This window comes from Clarias gariepinus, chromosome 19 (assembly GCF_024256425.1).
Source record: "Clarias gariepinus isolate MV-2021 ecotype Netherlands chromosome 19, CGAR_prim_01v2, whole genome shotgun sequence".
NCBI lineage: Eukaryota > Metazoa > Chordata > Actinopteri > Siluriformes > Clariidae > Clarias > Clarias gariepinus.
In genome coordinates, this window is record NC_071118.1 from 22,426,910 (window position 1) to 22,442,930 (window position 16,021).

At 37.7% G+C, this 16,021-nt stretch overlaps 1 protein-coding gene across 2 annotated transcripts; it reads right to left on the bottom strand.

Moving 5' to 3' along the window:
* Positions 1-2,816: 2,816 nt before the first annotated feature.
* LOC128507987 (vitelline membrane outer layer protein 1-like) lies at positions 2,817-6,158 on the bottom strand. Of its 2 annotated transcripts, none has more exons than XM_053479177.1 (5): positions 5,907-6,158; positions 5,540-5,652; positions 5,192-5,305; positions 4,059-4,240; positions 2,817-3,489 (listed from the first exon to the last, which is right to left on the bottom strand). In XM_053479177.1, the coding sequence occupies exons 1-4, from the start codon at positions 6,087-6,089 to the stop codon at positions 4,060-4,062; spliced, it is 591 nt and encodes a 196-aa protein (XP_053335152.1). In that variant the 5' UTR covers positions 6,090-6,158; the 3' UTR covers positions 2,817-3,489; position 4,059. The 2 variants fall into 2 exon arrangements, with proteins under 2 accessions (XP_053335152.1, XP_053335153.1); XM_053479178.1 differs by having other exon boundaries at positions 4,043-4,240.
* Between the last annotated feature and the right edge of the window lie 9,863 nt (positions 6,159-16,021).

Genomic DNA, 16,021 nt, shown 5'->3' on the forward strand with positions numbered 1-16,021 from the left:
CCGGTCTGATCAGAGTCGTCTTTGACTCCAGCACTCAAAAACAGGGCATCTCCTTGAATGATGTTCCAGATTCTCTGGTCCAGATTTAAATATTAGTCTTCTGGATTTTTTTTTGTTTTAGAAGGGAGTTGGCAGACATTCTGCAGCTCCGTTGTGAAAGAGGAAGATAGAGATTTCCTTTGTTTGCTCTGGTTAAGGACAATGACACCAGCAAAGAGATCATTGAGTACTGCATGAAGGTGCACATGTTCGGAAGTCCATCTCCTGCTGTAACAATTCACGGACTTTGTAATGCAGCAGCTTACGGTGAGACAGAATATAGTTTTGATGCTAAACGCTTTGGAGAGAAAGAGTTTTCTATGTCAATGATGGACTTTTGTCGACACCCACAGCTGTTGTAGTCATTGACCTGCTGACACGAACAAAAGAGGAGGTTGGCCATTTCTAATCTGAGACTGCACAAGTTGGCTTATAATTGCAATTAAGTAATGAACGTATTCCCAACAGAAGATCATGTGAAGGGACTCAAAGATCTCCACTACTCTACTCTCATTCAACGTAGTCTCGGACTCAGTTGGGATTTGAAAAGGGATATATTCACATTTCGAGTGGTAGACATTCAAAATCCTTTTACTTTCAGAGGGATACTTGCTACTGTAAACAGTCCCTTTGACCCACTTTGGTTCATTGCCCCCATCATTTAGGTGACATTTTTAAGAGAACTCTCAATTGAAGCTCTTGACTGGGACTGTCCTCTCCCTGAAGACGCAAAAAAAGAATGGAACGCATGGAGGACAGGATCGCAAAGAGCTGGGGTTTCCCAGACCATATGCTGGCCGTAACCAAGATTTTCCCCAGTAGTGACGAGGGTAAGAATGGTTGAACTACTGTAAGTGTTGCCAAGAATGGGACAATCAAGACATTCCTCAGACATATATCAAGGGGAAACAGTTTATCTCATGCCAGCAGAGAAATTATATTGTGTGAGGTTTTCTTATGTAAACATTCCCTTATAGTGGTTTCTGAGTAGTACTGGGGAGTGTCATGACGCACACTTGGATTTAATTTCCTAGTGCCATGTTGTTGCAGTTTGGTGTAACAACAAATGGCTCGATAATTGAAGCTATTTTCTTAGTGGCGATTTAGACCATGTTACTCTTGGGTTAAAGGTTGCCAGTAAATAATTATAGTGTTCCAAATTCTTTCCATGCATTTGGCCAAGAAGTAATTTGTTCCTTTTTTAGAGATTGTAGAAATGATTGAATGTTTTCACAGTATGAATAGTCTCAGGTGGTGCTAGTGGGGGCTCATCACTATATACTGTTAATTAAAGATTTTTTATATGTTTAATAAAACTATTACATTTTCTATTTGTGTTTCATGCTTCATATTTATCTGACTTTAATCTCATTATGGTCTTATATATGGACCACTCTTCTCTTAAGTGTTTAAGTCTCGTGTTCTGTCTCAGTTGTATTTCTTTGTTTCTTCTAATTCACTTTAAGGAGAAATAAAAAAAAAAGACAATGTTAAGCTTGTAATCAGAAAGCTCAATTTAGTCTCATGAAGAAATCATCATTCTGAGCAACAAAATATTGCTATGGGTGGGTATGAGGCCGTGGGGGGTGGGGAATGTGGGGAGGATAAGGCAGAATTTTGTACCCCAAGTTTCCTGCAAGTTTCTTCTTTTCGTAAGCTGAATTGGCTGGCGCTTTATTATGAAGAAGGCGCACTTCAATGTTTTCAACCGGGTGCACCATTTTAGTTAAGGCTCTATAGCAGCATTGTGTGGGACTATACTGCTGTTTTAAACAGAAATGTTCATGCTGTATTAATTTCCGAAGATATAATACTGCAAATGTTGTCCGTTTTTTTTGTTTGGCCTGGTTCAACAGGTCAGTCAATTGATGACAAATGAAGTTTACACAAACTAAAGCTGTGATTTAAATCAGCATATTTTTATTGCCACAATACATATTCTTAAATTGTAACTGGGAGTAGAAGGATTTGTAGGTAATAAAAAAAAAAAAACATCCAAGATAGGACGTTGTTATTGTTGCATTAGTATTAAGTCCTTACACCAGCCATTAAAAATATAGTGGAACCTCGGATTGCGAGTAACCCGGTTTGCGAGTGTTCTGCAAGATGGGCAAACATTTTTAATAAATTTTGACTTGATAAACGAGCAATTCTTGATTTACGAGTACAGAGTATCATGTGGTACGCATGTGCTTCTTGTTTTGACGGCGAGCGTCACGTGATCACAACCGAACCAATATATTTTCTCTTTCTTGTGCTGCGGAATTGTGGGTGAGCGTCCCTGCTCCCCTGTGGGTAGTCTCCCCAGCTCGGGCTTAGTGCCCATCTATCACTGGTATAATCAACATCCATGCACACAAGTGTACTGTTTACTATTACAGTGTGACCACGTGTGTGCACGAAAAGCATATTATATGTTGTTTTGTATGTGTGTACATCGCACGTTTACTGTTTATTATAACGTGTGTGTGTGTACGTGTAAAGCAAAATCAAATCTCATTAAAGAGGATAAAGATCCATTTTCTTTCTTTCTCTGTGTCACCCTGCACTGATTTCGTTGTGTGTGTGCACGAGTTATTGGACATCGTGCCCCTTCATACATCCTCCTCCTCTCACTTTCACATTCACACCTCCTCCTCTCGTCTTTACACACACACATACACGGACACACACACTCAAACGGAATCAAGTCTCTGTCACGATTCTTTTCAAAAGTAATGTGCAGGTTTATTTGTTTTATTTTTACTTTACAGCTGTGATTGTTAGCTTTTCAAACACATACACAGCGTATACACACACAAACACACACAAAAACGCACTTACAAAAACACTTATCTTTCGGGATTTATTTTTACTTTTCAAAGGTAAAGTGCAGGTTAATTTGTTTTATTTTTCCTTTATATTTTGTATAAATTATTTTTATGTATTTATTTTTTAGGTACTGTAACAAATAATCTGATTATTATTTCTTATGGAGGAAATTCGCTTTTGTTTTTTTGTTTTTTTTTTGTTTTTTTTGGATAAATGAGCACGCTTCTTGAATGTATTATGCTCGCAATCCAAGGTTCAGTAAAAATGAACTGGTGCTGGTGATTCCTATTTTTATTCCTTTCTAAATATGTTTAATGAGTTCTTTTGGGGTGACTGTTTTTTTTTTTTTAGAGGGAGATGACAGAATCTCAGTGACAGCTCGACAGGTATCACACTCTGTTTTAAAAACAGGTCAATGAAATGATGACAAATTAAGTTTACACTGAAGCATTACATATTTTTAAATGGTAACTGAAATGACAGAAATCAATTTTGCAGCTCCTAATTATTTCTATGCATTTAAAGTTTTAGATCCAAAGAGGTAATAGATTAACATGCAAATGTTCTTTATATGATAAAGCGCAGTAAGAATTGTGGAAGAAGTTTCTCTGTATTATCTCCATGCCATCATCCTTTATCCTAGAACACATGAAAAGAAATATGTTTACAGTTTAAAATTTTTAGAAGGCATTTATGCAAATGTATTGTAACATATGTACATATGAAGTTCCTTATATTTGATAAGTTTTATATTTTCAGTATTATGATATTTTTACTCATATATTTAAAATATATATATTTTTTATTAAAGGTGTTCCTAACAAAATGTATATAAAGGCTAGACAAATACTATTAATCGTACACTGAGCCGAGAATATAATATTTGACACCTACTTTGTTGCTTGGAAACTTGGTATAAATCACATATATGTCACATATTTATTTAATTTAATTACCACATGCATTTAAAATTGGTCTGTTTGTCTTTTGTCTATGGTAAAAAAAAAAACAATATAAAAAAAACAAACTTTTCTAGTATAAGTAATTGGAACATTAACATGCCAGTCATTATTAAACATTTTAAGGAAATAAATGTTTTGTTTATGAATGATGGCAAAAAAAAAAACATTTAAATTTAGAAATATTTTTTTCTAAAACAACAAGTAGGAAAAATGTATTTCTGCTGATGTACCCTTAATAAAATGTACCTTAAGTGCAGCAGAAAAAGCGAACGTCATTAAGAGCGGTGTTGTCTCCCGGATTCTGTGGTGGTTCGACTCTTGTTTGAATTCCACAAATTGCTGAGTTAAAACATGTAGCACTCCTTTTACCCCATTTTCCCCAGGACATGCCATCGCCAGTGAGTCTTTCTCCTGAACTGCATAAGAACCTGTTTTTTTTTTTTTAAAGAACACAATATGCAGTATTCTTTTAAGCCACTTTTAAACTGAAAAATAAACCACTATTAAAGTGCCCCTATTATGTTTTTTTTTTAATATGATCTTTTTTGCAGTGTGTCATGTAGCTGTGTGTGAACATAAACTATCTGCAAAGTTGTGACGCCGACAGTGCACGATAAATGAAGTTTTTGTCTATAAAAAAAAAGTCGGCTCGCATTCGCCTAAACGAGTCATTAGCAATTCGAATCTTTTTCTGTTACAGATCCACGTCACTAAGTACCATATTTGCATAATGTCCGCCCACGTTCTATGTCACGAACAACTTGCCCACCCACAAACAGTACAATTTCCACGTGGATTAACGTTACACTCTTGTTAACATATTACCACTGAGAAACAGCCTGCTCTAGTCGTGCTTGCGAAACTGTTTCTTGTCAATGTTCCACTTCAACTGTTTCATCGTCAGACTCCGGCTCAAATTGATAGGGTAAAATCGAGGATATCTTTTCTATGTATTGACTAGTCTCCAGAGCTGTCATTCAGTTATGGTAATGGGCGTTTTGTTTTCCGACACACGCTGTAGTGGTAGACCAATCATAAAGGACTGTGCCATCTGACAAATCACAGCAGTGAGGGCTCACGAAGGAGGGGTTTAGACAGACTAAATCTTCAAACTGCTTCACACGAGTTGTTTAGGAATCATTTAAAAATGGGGTAAAATTAAATCTATTTTGGAGAAAACTTAAGTGTTTTTTGACCTTGCATACAAATAAACCTGTTTTAAGAGACTCATAAAGCAATATTAGGACCTTTAAAATGGCATCATAGGGGCACTTTAACAATTTAGAAATATAAATCGTTTTTATATAAAGACTTTAAATAAATACAGTTTATAACACTAAATTACAGAAATTAACACCAAATTAGTAGATATTGGTCACCTTATATTGTTAGCAGCGGTATCATCACCATCTCCTTGAGAGCCTTCTACACATAGCTGAAATGCTATTAACACTCCATAATCGCAATAAATTTCCTCTGTCCAATTCCCCCAGCTTTAAGGGAAAAAAACAACAATAACAAATAAACCTTTTATATAGTCGCTTAAAATTTGGGATTAGACATCATTAGATGTTACATTTTTTATTAAGTATTTTATACTTATTAGATTATTTCATATTATGGACAAACCGGCTCTTTATGCAATCTAAAGTATTTTTTTAAGTACAGTAAAATGAAAGGAACTTGAAGCAAACAATAACTGATTTTGAATGCATGTGAAACTTTACCTTCCTTCATCAGACTCGACTGTAGACTCGGGCTGAGAACTCAATGGTGATCCACTGCAGTAAAGGGAAATTCCATTTAGGGCTGTGTTATCATCATTTAATTCTTCTTCAACCTGAACAAAATACATAAAAATTAAATGATTTAAATATCTAATAAAACAGTTATCTTAACCAAAGGTAAAAATGTTTAATCAATATTATATAGAATGATTTATATAATACATACATTTTACATTTTAAGGTTTCATCTGAACATCTTTTAACTTGATTATGGGCATGTCATTGTTTTGATAAGTGCAATGTTGCAACATTTACTTCTGTTTATATGAAAAAAATATTTGTGATTAACTGAACAAAATGTACTTACTTTGAGACTAAAGCCTGTAGCATAGGTTCCAAAGGGACACATCTCTCGAGGTCCCCATGAGCCCAATGTCCCTCCATTACTAACTGCAATCTTGCTCCTATATGGTCTCTCAACCTTGCCATTACTAACACTTATGAACTGCAAAAAAAACAATAGGAAAACGATTTTAAACACAAAATCCATGCTTTTGATGAACCTAGATTCAAATTATTTAAGTTATTAGAGATAAACTGTCTACACAATTGTGACTGAGTTCTATGCAAATTTAAAACACACTTAGGCTGCATAAAACTGTTTATATGCTGTTGTCACTGCTGCCAAACCCTCCGCCCCCACCAAAAAAAAAAAAAAAAAAAAAAACACCTATTGGCTCCCTGAGTCTCCTCCTCATTCAGTTAAAAAAAGAATATAATGTAAAGATTTTTAATGTAGAAATTACCTGTTTACCTTTCAGTGTTTACATTTCCAGACTTTTAAAACAAGACAAAGATCCAATATTAAATGTGGCTGTTTTCCAGTAAAAACAACAAAAGACAGATGGTGGTTAAATGGTAGCAAAGGTATTGCAACAAACCCTCTCTTCTCAGTGAAATAATCCCACTTCTAAATACATTTTGTAAACTGCACTTGACCTTCTGAAATAGTCATGTGTTCTGATGTGGCTGAATATATATTCTCTGAAGACACAGGTGGAACATTTTTGGTAATACCCGTACCTTAAGCTTATTTTAATTAAAACAATCATTATAAAAAGATATGAATTATGGATAAATCATCCTGGCATCACTTTTGTATTTAAATATGCAATTAAGTATCAATAATATGTTTGTTTTAATATAATATAAAAATATAGCTAACTCATGCTTTGATGGAAACCACCATTTCCCACAACCTGAAATGGGAATCCAACATCAACTCCATCCTCAAAAAGGCCCAGTTGAGAATATATTTCCTGTGGCAAGTGAGGAAGTATGGTCTGTCACAAGACCGGAACAAACTACAGAAAACATTAAAAACAGCAGGAAAAAAATCATTGGTGCTCCCCTGCCGCTCCTCATAACTTGTACTCTACAAGAATCAGGAAACACAAAGGAAAAATTTCTACAGACCCATTGCAAAGAAAAATCCAAGTTGAGTAAACAAGGTAAACATACACTTACTTCTGCAATTCACAGTTTGAACCTCAGAACCTCACAGGAACCCCTACGGGTTTTACTGTTTGTCTAGAAATAAATTCAGAACTCCTTCTCTGCCCTCTTAGTGTCTTACATGCACACACACACACACACACACACTTTGCTTCTACCTTTCCCTTTTTTCTCTCGTTACCACAAATTTAGCAAATATAAATACCTAGAAAGTCAGAAAGGGAGAAAAGAGATGGGAGGAGGAACACTGAGGAAACATTTGGATATGATATAAGCAAGAGACCAGGGCCAAGAAAACCCTCCTAGAAATTTACACTCCTCTGAGCAATACAACTTAAGCAGCTGGAATACATTGAGTGGAATAAAGGAAAGGAAAAGTAAAGGCAAGAAAGGAAGGTTAAAGAGTAGAAAGCTGGGGAAAGTAGAAAGGAAAAGAGAAAAAGAGAAGAGCAAAATGCAGAAAATAAAAAGATAAAGGGAGAGAAGGGAAGGAAATTGTCGAAAAAAAGACGAATAGGAGGAGGAGAAGTAGAGAAAAGGAAATAAACCACTAAAAACAAATCACAGTTAAGGGTGGTTAAGAACATCATAGGCGAACTTGTGTAAAATGTCTTTGATAAGTTAAAACTGCAAAAGTTACTGATGACTAAATACATATTATATATATATGCATATGAAACTAAATTGGAGAAATAAATAAATTAATTAATAAATAATATTTTTTGTTTATTACATAAACCAGACAAATCATTATCAGCATGTTAGAAAAATATATATTTTTTAATTTACAACATAAATGAATCACTAAAACACTAATCCCACCCCTTGTACCCCTTCCTCTACTGTAAAAACCCTCTGGCCCACCACCCCAGAACATGGTTTAAACTGTGAGCAGCGAAACATTGTTTTGAGACTTTTCTGCTGCCTCAGCACAAAAAAAGTACCTAAAATTGTTATAATGTCTGGAAGTTACATTTTTGGTAACTGCAGTTTCTCAATCAGAGGAAGTTGCACAATATCATACAGATTGTCATGTGCAGCATGACTAAAAGAGAAAGGACAAGATGCCGCTCTTAAACTTTCTTAACATTTTATTTCCAAGTATGTCCTAACATGTACTGTATGTATTATGATCACAACCTGAAATGCCAAACCCATGGTTTTGTAGTTTGGTGGTATATCTGCTTTCCTATTTCAGTTTTTGTTTGCTTTTCAATTCATTCTGAACCTAAATCTACTAATGCAGACAGTCAGTGATGAATATAATATTATGTAGAATATAGATTTAAGCTTCCATTTATTAAGACTGAGACAGTTAGGCATGTGGAAGTAACTCAATATGTAATACTAAACCTGGGGAATAAGCTTTTTGAAACCCAAAACCTTGAGTTAATAATCAGCTGTAGTAAAGTCTAACATTGTGTAGAAAACTGCTTATTGTCAGCAGGAAGGTGCTGAAATCTGTACACTATGGACTGGGTTTTTTATGACTAGTCTAGACCCAGGAATGAACTAATTACAGTAATATGATCTATGCTAGGATTAATAGCAAAGTGAGTAACTAGGTCTTTGATAGTAATAATATTGTATTTACATATTCACCAACCGATTTTATGTTAATTAGAATTCTAACTTACAATGTGTTTCAACTCCGCTTTATAAATTATTTCATGAATAGAAATGCAACATGATCTTGAAAAGGTAGAAATAAAATTATCACGTGCAATTTGCTTATTACAAATAATTTCCTGAAATAACTGTCAGTTTATAAATATGAACACATTTAAGATGTAAAAAGTTATAATAATAATATTTATTTATTTATGTATGTATTTAGTTTTACAGATTCATGTAAGTTTTTGTTTGCTTTTCATTACATACATTTTACAATGCAAAAATGTAGAACTCTCTAAAAGCGCATATTATTATACAGTATATTATGTCTTTGATATAAAATGTATGTTTGCTGACAGAGTGGGTTTTTTATCACATGTATGACTTCATTTTAGACAGCAAAATTAATTTGTGTATTCTTATCTTATTACTATAATTTTTTTCTATTTTTTTTTTGCCTGTGATCCTTTAAAAACTTTTTGCTAAGTCATATGTGTATAGTTGGTTAAAATGAAAAAAGAAATTCAGTTTATTATATTGCCTAGGTTGTGCTGAAAAAATGTCACTCTATATTGCACAATTCTGACTCCTATATATTTATTAAAACATAATAATGCAAAGAATGGCTCAAAATTTCCTGGGTTTTAAGGGGTAGGGTGCTCAGTAAAACAGTACCCTTTTACACTAAAGAGTGTTTAGTACTTTTTTTTTATATATATACTTCATCTTACTCTTCACATATGGATAGATAAAGGTAATGGTAAATAGGTTAAATCTCTGAAATATGAAATCAATATAAAATAAAATAAATAAAAAATATTGTGTTAAAGGTCATATATATATTTATTGTTAGTTGTGTATAGTAAACCACTTTTATGCTGCAGGTAATGCAGCCTGTCACAGGTATATTTTATACCAAGGAATTTTCTTACTTAATATTGAGTATTGAGTTCCGTAAAGATTTGTAGGTATGTAAGTTAGTAATGACCAAACTTCATTACAAACTGTTTTGTAATAGATAATTTTTTTAATTAAAAATCCAAAAAGTTTCTTTAAAAAAAAAACTCTAACCACTCAATTATATTATCTCTTGGGGTATTCAACATGACTAACGTTTTACAAACGTGTACACCGTAATAAGTTTTTAAAATTAAACTAGCAAATGGCAAACTTACTTTACATTCTGTATAAATGGCATTACCAAAAAAACATTTCAATGCAACATACAGAATATTTTCGATCAATAAGTGAAGCAATGAAATAATGTTTGTGTTCAGTGATTTCTGTCTACAATTATCATTTAGGACCAAATCTATTTTTAATTATACATTTATGACTAAATGTTCAATGTAGTACATGTAGATTCTAATAAAGACATAATCATTTCCCAGAATTTCTCTCACACATACTCTAAGCCTGCAAATGTTTAAGTGGCCAGTGTTTAGGTTAATTAGGGAAATGAGCAGCAAAAGCATCACCAGGCCTCAACATCAACAAAAAAAACTTTATTAAGCATCATTCTGTCACAAACCGCCAAGCCACAGCTCTGCCATAATGTCAGAAGCACTCCTGTTCCACGTTCCCAATCACTTCTTACATCTCACTGCCTCACCTTTCGCTCGCCACACACCTGTGCGGCATCTGTAGTCATCCCCTTTACCTACCTTCACCTCATTGCCAGATTATTGTGTGCCTTCCATAGCCCAATTCTCCAGCGTTTGTTCCATGCCTTGACTCTTCGCTCTTTCTCGACCTCGCTTTTTCTCACGTTTGGATTTCCATGCTCACTGATTTTGTGATAGAGCATTGCGATTGTTTTAACAACTACGAATTCGGATCACGGACTTTTCTCTTTCTTTCTGGCTCTGAACTCTGCTCTCCTTCGACCACGAGTAAGCTTAACAAAACCAGCCACCAACCTGCGCGATTTCATTATCATCTCACCGGCTCTCCACATCTCCGCATCCCGGCATGAGTCACACTACAAACAAAGCCCTTTCACCGGCTCTTTGCACTTCCGCATTCCTGCGCGGGACACACAGGGCACTCTCGCCGGCTCCAATTCATAGGAGTTGCGCCACTGCACTTGGAACCATCTCGTCCTGCAATCCTAACAGTATAACCTGGCCATATATGGATCCAGCAGAGGCAGATCACCTGAGGGGGGCACTCAAAAGCCAGGGAGCCCTCCTAGGCAGTCACCAACAAGAGATCAGGCAGATCACCTCCACCCTTCAAACCATCACAGAAACCTTAGCGTCACTTACCACTCAGCTAAAGCAAACACAACCACCCCCGGCACCTATTCCACAGTCTTCTTTTCCTTCACATGCCACTGGTCATGAACCACGCCTACCTGCCTCACCCACTTATGATGGTGACCCAGAAGATTTCATCTGACCTGCAGGGCCTTATCGACTTGGCGACACGCATTGACGCTCGTAAACGATCCCGACGGAAGGAGGACCGGTCCTTCGGGAAATTTTACACTCCAGTGTCCACATTTACTACCCCTGAGTTACCTTCTAAACCTATGCAAATAGGTTGCACACATATTTCTCCAAGGGAGCGTCAGCGCCATAGTGATGACGGGGCCAGCTTTTACTGTGGCCAGGTAGGCCATGTTGTACGGTCCTGCCCACTAAACGGTCGGGCCCCCCAGTAGTTCTGGAGCTACAGGGGGGTCCTGCTTCCACTCCTTCCCCGGATCAGCGTTCATGTTTTTCTGTCACCTTGACCCTGGACAGTCACTCCTACATCACCAACGCCCTAGTAGATTCTTTTTTATGGAGAAAAGAGACAAGTCCCTCAGGCCCTGCATCGATTACAGGGGATTAAACAAAATCACGGTCAAGAATCGCTACCCCCTTCCACTAATGTCGTCAGCCTTTGAACTGCTCCAGGATGCCCGCATGTTCACCAAGCTTGACCTAAGGAACACCTACCATCTGGTTCGAATAAGGGAGGACGATGAATGGAAGACCGCCTTTAATACCCCTACTGGCCATTATGAATACCTGGTTGTCTCGTTTGGCCTAACCAACGCCCCAGCAGTTTTCCAGGCACTCATCAATGACGTCCTCAGAGACTTCCTCAACGTCTTCGTGTTCGCTTACCTCGACGACATTTTAATCTTTTCACGTTTGGAAGAGAAACACAAGCTCCACGTCCGTCAGTTCTTCAACGCCTGCTAGAAAACAAGCTGTCTGTCAAGGCAGAAAAATGCGAATTCCACTGCACCTCTACCTCTTTTCTTGGCTTCTTTATCTCACCGTCCGACCCCACCAAGGTTAAGGCGGTAACTGACTGGCCACTACCATCTTCCAGACGTGAACTTCAGCGCTTCCTGGGTTTTGCTAATTTTTATCGCTGCTTTATTAAGAATTACAGTATGGTGGCATCCCCACTCACCTCACTCACGTCGACGAAGACCCCTTTTACTGGAACCCCCTGGCAGGTAATGCCTTCGAGAAGCTTAAGCGTTGATTTACCACAGCACCCATCCTCACCCTACTGGCTGGAGAAAGCCAAACACCCTTTTCTTGTATGGACAGACCATAAAAACCCAGAATATTTAAAGTCAGCCAAGAGACTTAATTCTCGTCAGGCGCGGTGGTCACTTTTCTTCTCTCGCTTTCGTTTCACACTATCATATCAGCCAGGCTCTAAGAACATTAAACCCGACGCCATCTCCCGGCAATTCTCCACCTCCCAGCACACACCCACTGCTGAAAACATCTTTCCCCCTCCATGTCTTGTGGCTACTATGCAGCTGGAAGTGGAGAACCTGGTCCAGCGGACCCTCGACCAGGAACCAGGCCCAAGTAATGTTCCCCCCAGGATGCTTTTCATCCCTGCGTCAGTGAGACCTCAAGTACTTGACTGGGCCCACAGCTCTAGGTTGGCTTGTCACCCTGGGGTGACACGCACACTTTCACTCCTACAACAACGGTTCTGGTGGTCTACTATTAAAGAAGATGTCAAGGAATTTGTAGCTGCCTGTGACATCTGTTCTAGAAACAACTAACCCCCCTCCCAGGAAGAAGAGGCTGCAGTTCCCTCTGCCCAAGCCTTCGTCCGCCGCTGCAGAAGAACTTGGCAGTGGGCTCGTGTCCAATTACAACGCACTGTCAGCTCCTTCCAGCATCAGGCTAACCGCCACCGTTTAGCAGCTCCCAGATATCACATCGGCCAAAGGGTCATGTTATCTACTCGCGACCTTCCCCTCAAGACCACCTCTAGGAAGCTGTCGCCAAGGTTTATTGGTCCGTTCACAATCATGCTCTGTCCGGTTGGCCTTACCTCTATCCATGCGCCGAGTCAACCCCACATTTCACGTCTCACAGATTCGCAGACTGGTCTCCTGCCCACTATCCCTAACCACCCAACCCCCCCCCCCTCCTCCTCGACTCATAGACGGGGGGGGGGGGGTTAAAGCCTTCACTGTCCGCCTCAAGTCTTGCCGCCGTGGATGTGGTTTACAGTACCTGGTGGACTGGGAGGGCTACGGCCCTGAGGAGAGAAGTTGGGTACCAGCCAGGTTCATCTTGGACCGCTCCCTTATCATCCCCCTTACCTATTTAAACCACACACTAACACCACCTCATTGCCAGATTATTGTGTGCCTTCCATACCCCAATTCTCCAGGATTTCCATGCTCAAGGATTTTGTTATCAACCATTGGGATTGTTTCAACGACTACGAACTTGGATCACTGACTTTTCTCTCGTCTTTCTGGCTCTGAACTCTGCTCTCCTTCGACCACAAGAAGCTTAACAAAAGCCCAGGGCGCTCTCGTCGGCTCACGGCACTTCTGCATTCCTCCCAGGCTCACATCACACACAGAGCTCTCAATCCGGCTTCCGCATTCCCGCGCCTCTCGCTCTCTCTGCACACACAGCTTTCCGACACAAAGCAGCGAGCGCCCCAGCTACAAACACATTCGTTAAGAAACCCCGCTGCCAAGCCAGTTTTCAATCTCACGTCCAGCAGTTTACAACATAAATTCATAGTTGCGCCACTGCACTTGGAACCATCTCGTCCTGCAATCCTAACACATTCATTTAGTCCTTTAGGTTGTGGTAGTGCACCACCTACTTTGCCTGCCACAGATAAAATAAAGAAGACCAAGAAAAAAAATAAATAGAAAGTGAAGGTGGGTTTTCCAAATTTAAAATTATGAGCATAGTTATTATTGTCAAGAAGTCAGAATGTAAGAGAGTCTGCGGTCAAAAAAACAAAAAACTTTTAGCTGAAAATTACACATCTTAGACTTGTTCTTAAATTGCAAAAGGAATTCAAATGCTACCTGTAGTTATGCATGTGCGTTAGGTAACTAACACTAGTGGCTTGTTATTAGGCATGTGCTAAGTTAACCATAGAGTGGTTTTGAAACATTGAGTTACTTAACATTAAGTTATTTGCTTCCCTTTCAAATGCAGTTCTGTTTCTCATGTACATCTCAGGTTTCTTTAGTAAGTCACAGGTTGTATCTCTGTTGTGTCTCTCCTATTCTTGTGTCTCTTTGTTTCTCAGTCAATTTTTGGAAGGAATATAACAATTCAATATAAAGCTTGTAATGAGAAAGCTCAATTCAGTTTCATGAGATTAAAAAAAACATCATTCTGAGCAACAAAATTTTGCTATGGGAACCCCAAACACCCAGGTCACAACCCTTTTCACCTCCTCCCTTCTGGCAGGCGCTACAGAACTCTGCACACCAAAATTACCAGGCACAGGAAAAGTTTTTTTGTTCACAGGCAATCACCCTCTGTAATGCAAACTGCTGTAAAAAGCACCAAGATGCTTTTTTTTTTTTTTTTTTTACTAAATTCTTACACCTGTCTGTAAATTACTTTTGTTTACACAAATCAAACATCCAGTACTGTAAAATTGTGTAAAAGCCCCACCATGACAACAAACTTCTTACATCCTCCTGCACACTACTTGGTATTTTGCACTTCTGTTATAGCCTATGTGACGCACACAGGGCTACTTGCCCTACCTTGCAAACTCACTTTATGTACACTTTTTGTACATCTGTACACCTTTATTTCATATGTAATCTTACTGAATGTTGTGTAATTACTGTCTAAAGTGTCAAATTTCTTGTATATGCCAACATACTTTACAATTAAAACCTGATTCTGATTGTGTTTAGTAGTGAGTCAAACAGCAAGTAGTGGGAGCAGATTGAAACAAGGAGAAAGGTCTTTTGTTAAACGAAAACATTAAAATGACCGTTAAAGATCATGAGAGACATTACAAATGATAATACATTGTTTACCAGTTTTGGTTTCACTTCAGAAGTTGATAATACACCAACATACAAAGTGCTTGTGCATCTCGAGTGAGATAACAGAAACATGCTACAATTTAGAAGAATGTATTCCTAAATAGAAAAGACAAATATTAGTATTGTGTAACACAATGTGAGGTAATGCTTAAATGTTTGGACTTGACTTTAATGCAGTTCTTTAAAGATTTGTGTTTATCTGCAGTGATGGGCACTTACAAAATTAGATCCAGACTAGTAAAATTGTAAACAAATGATCCTTATGGGAAATATGGAATAGTAATATTACTCTACAGATGAAGACAAGTGGCTAAAATGAGCAATTTTAAACAATGTAAAATGTGCTTTTTAAAAATGTTGCAGTTGAAACATATACTCGTCTGCGACTTCATTAGGTACACCTGTTCGCAGAGCATCAGAATAGTGAAAAAGTGATTTAGGTGGCTTAAACATGTATGTTAGTCCCAGAAAGGGCAGTCAGAGTATTTCAAAGTATCAGAAACTACTGATCTACTGGGATTTTCACACACAACCAGCTCTAAGGTTTGCAGAGATTGCTCTAAAAATAAGGAAATATCAAGTAAGCGTCAGTTTTTAGGCCAAAATGCCTTGGCAGTGGAAGTGGTTAAAGAAGCATGGCCGAGCTGGTTTAAGATGATAGGAAGTCAAATTGTAACATGTAAAAGCATGGACAATAATGTCTTATATCAGGACATTTCAGGTTAGTGATGGTATAATGGCAAATATTTTCTTGCCACACTTTGGGCCCATTAGTACCAACTGATAATTTTTTAAATGCCACAACCTACCTGTGTATTGTTGCTGAACATGTCAATCCCACAGGATACCATGCCATGCTAAACCACAAAGCTAAAATAATCTCTGGTTATGGCTTCTTGAACATAACAATGTACTCAATAACTGTACTTACTAGTACTCGGGTAATTGAGCTGTTTTCCTCTTTCTTCATGTCATCTTTATTTATTCTGTAACAAATAATACGTTTTTTTTTTTTTTAGTATTATAACGTGTTCAATTAAATTAAAAAAGAAAAGTTA

What these genes read in the sequence shown, in the direction of transcription:
- LOC128507987 (XM_053479177.1), bottom strand. Translation starts at nt 6,089, where the DNA reads ATGGATTTTGTGTTTAAAATCGTTTTCCTATTGTTTTTTTTGCAGTTC. An exon ending in GTCGAGTCTGATGAAGGAAG is followed by an intron (nt 5,306 to 5,539) that starts GTAAAGTTTCAC and finishes TTTCCCTTAAAG; the next exon opens with CTGGGGGAATTGGACAGAGG. An exon ending in ACCGCTGCTAACAATATAAG is followed by an intron (nt 4,241 to 5,191) that starts GTGACCAATATC and finishes AAAAAAAAACAG; the next exon opens with GTTCTTATGCAGTTCAGGAG.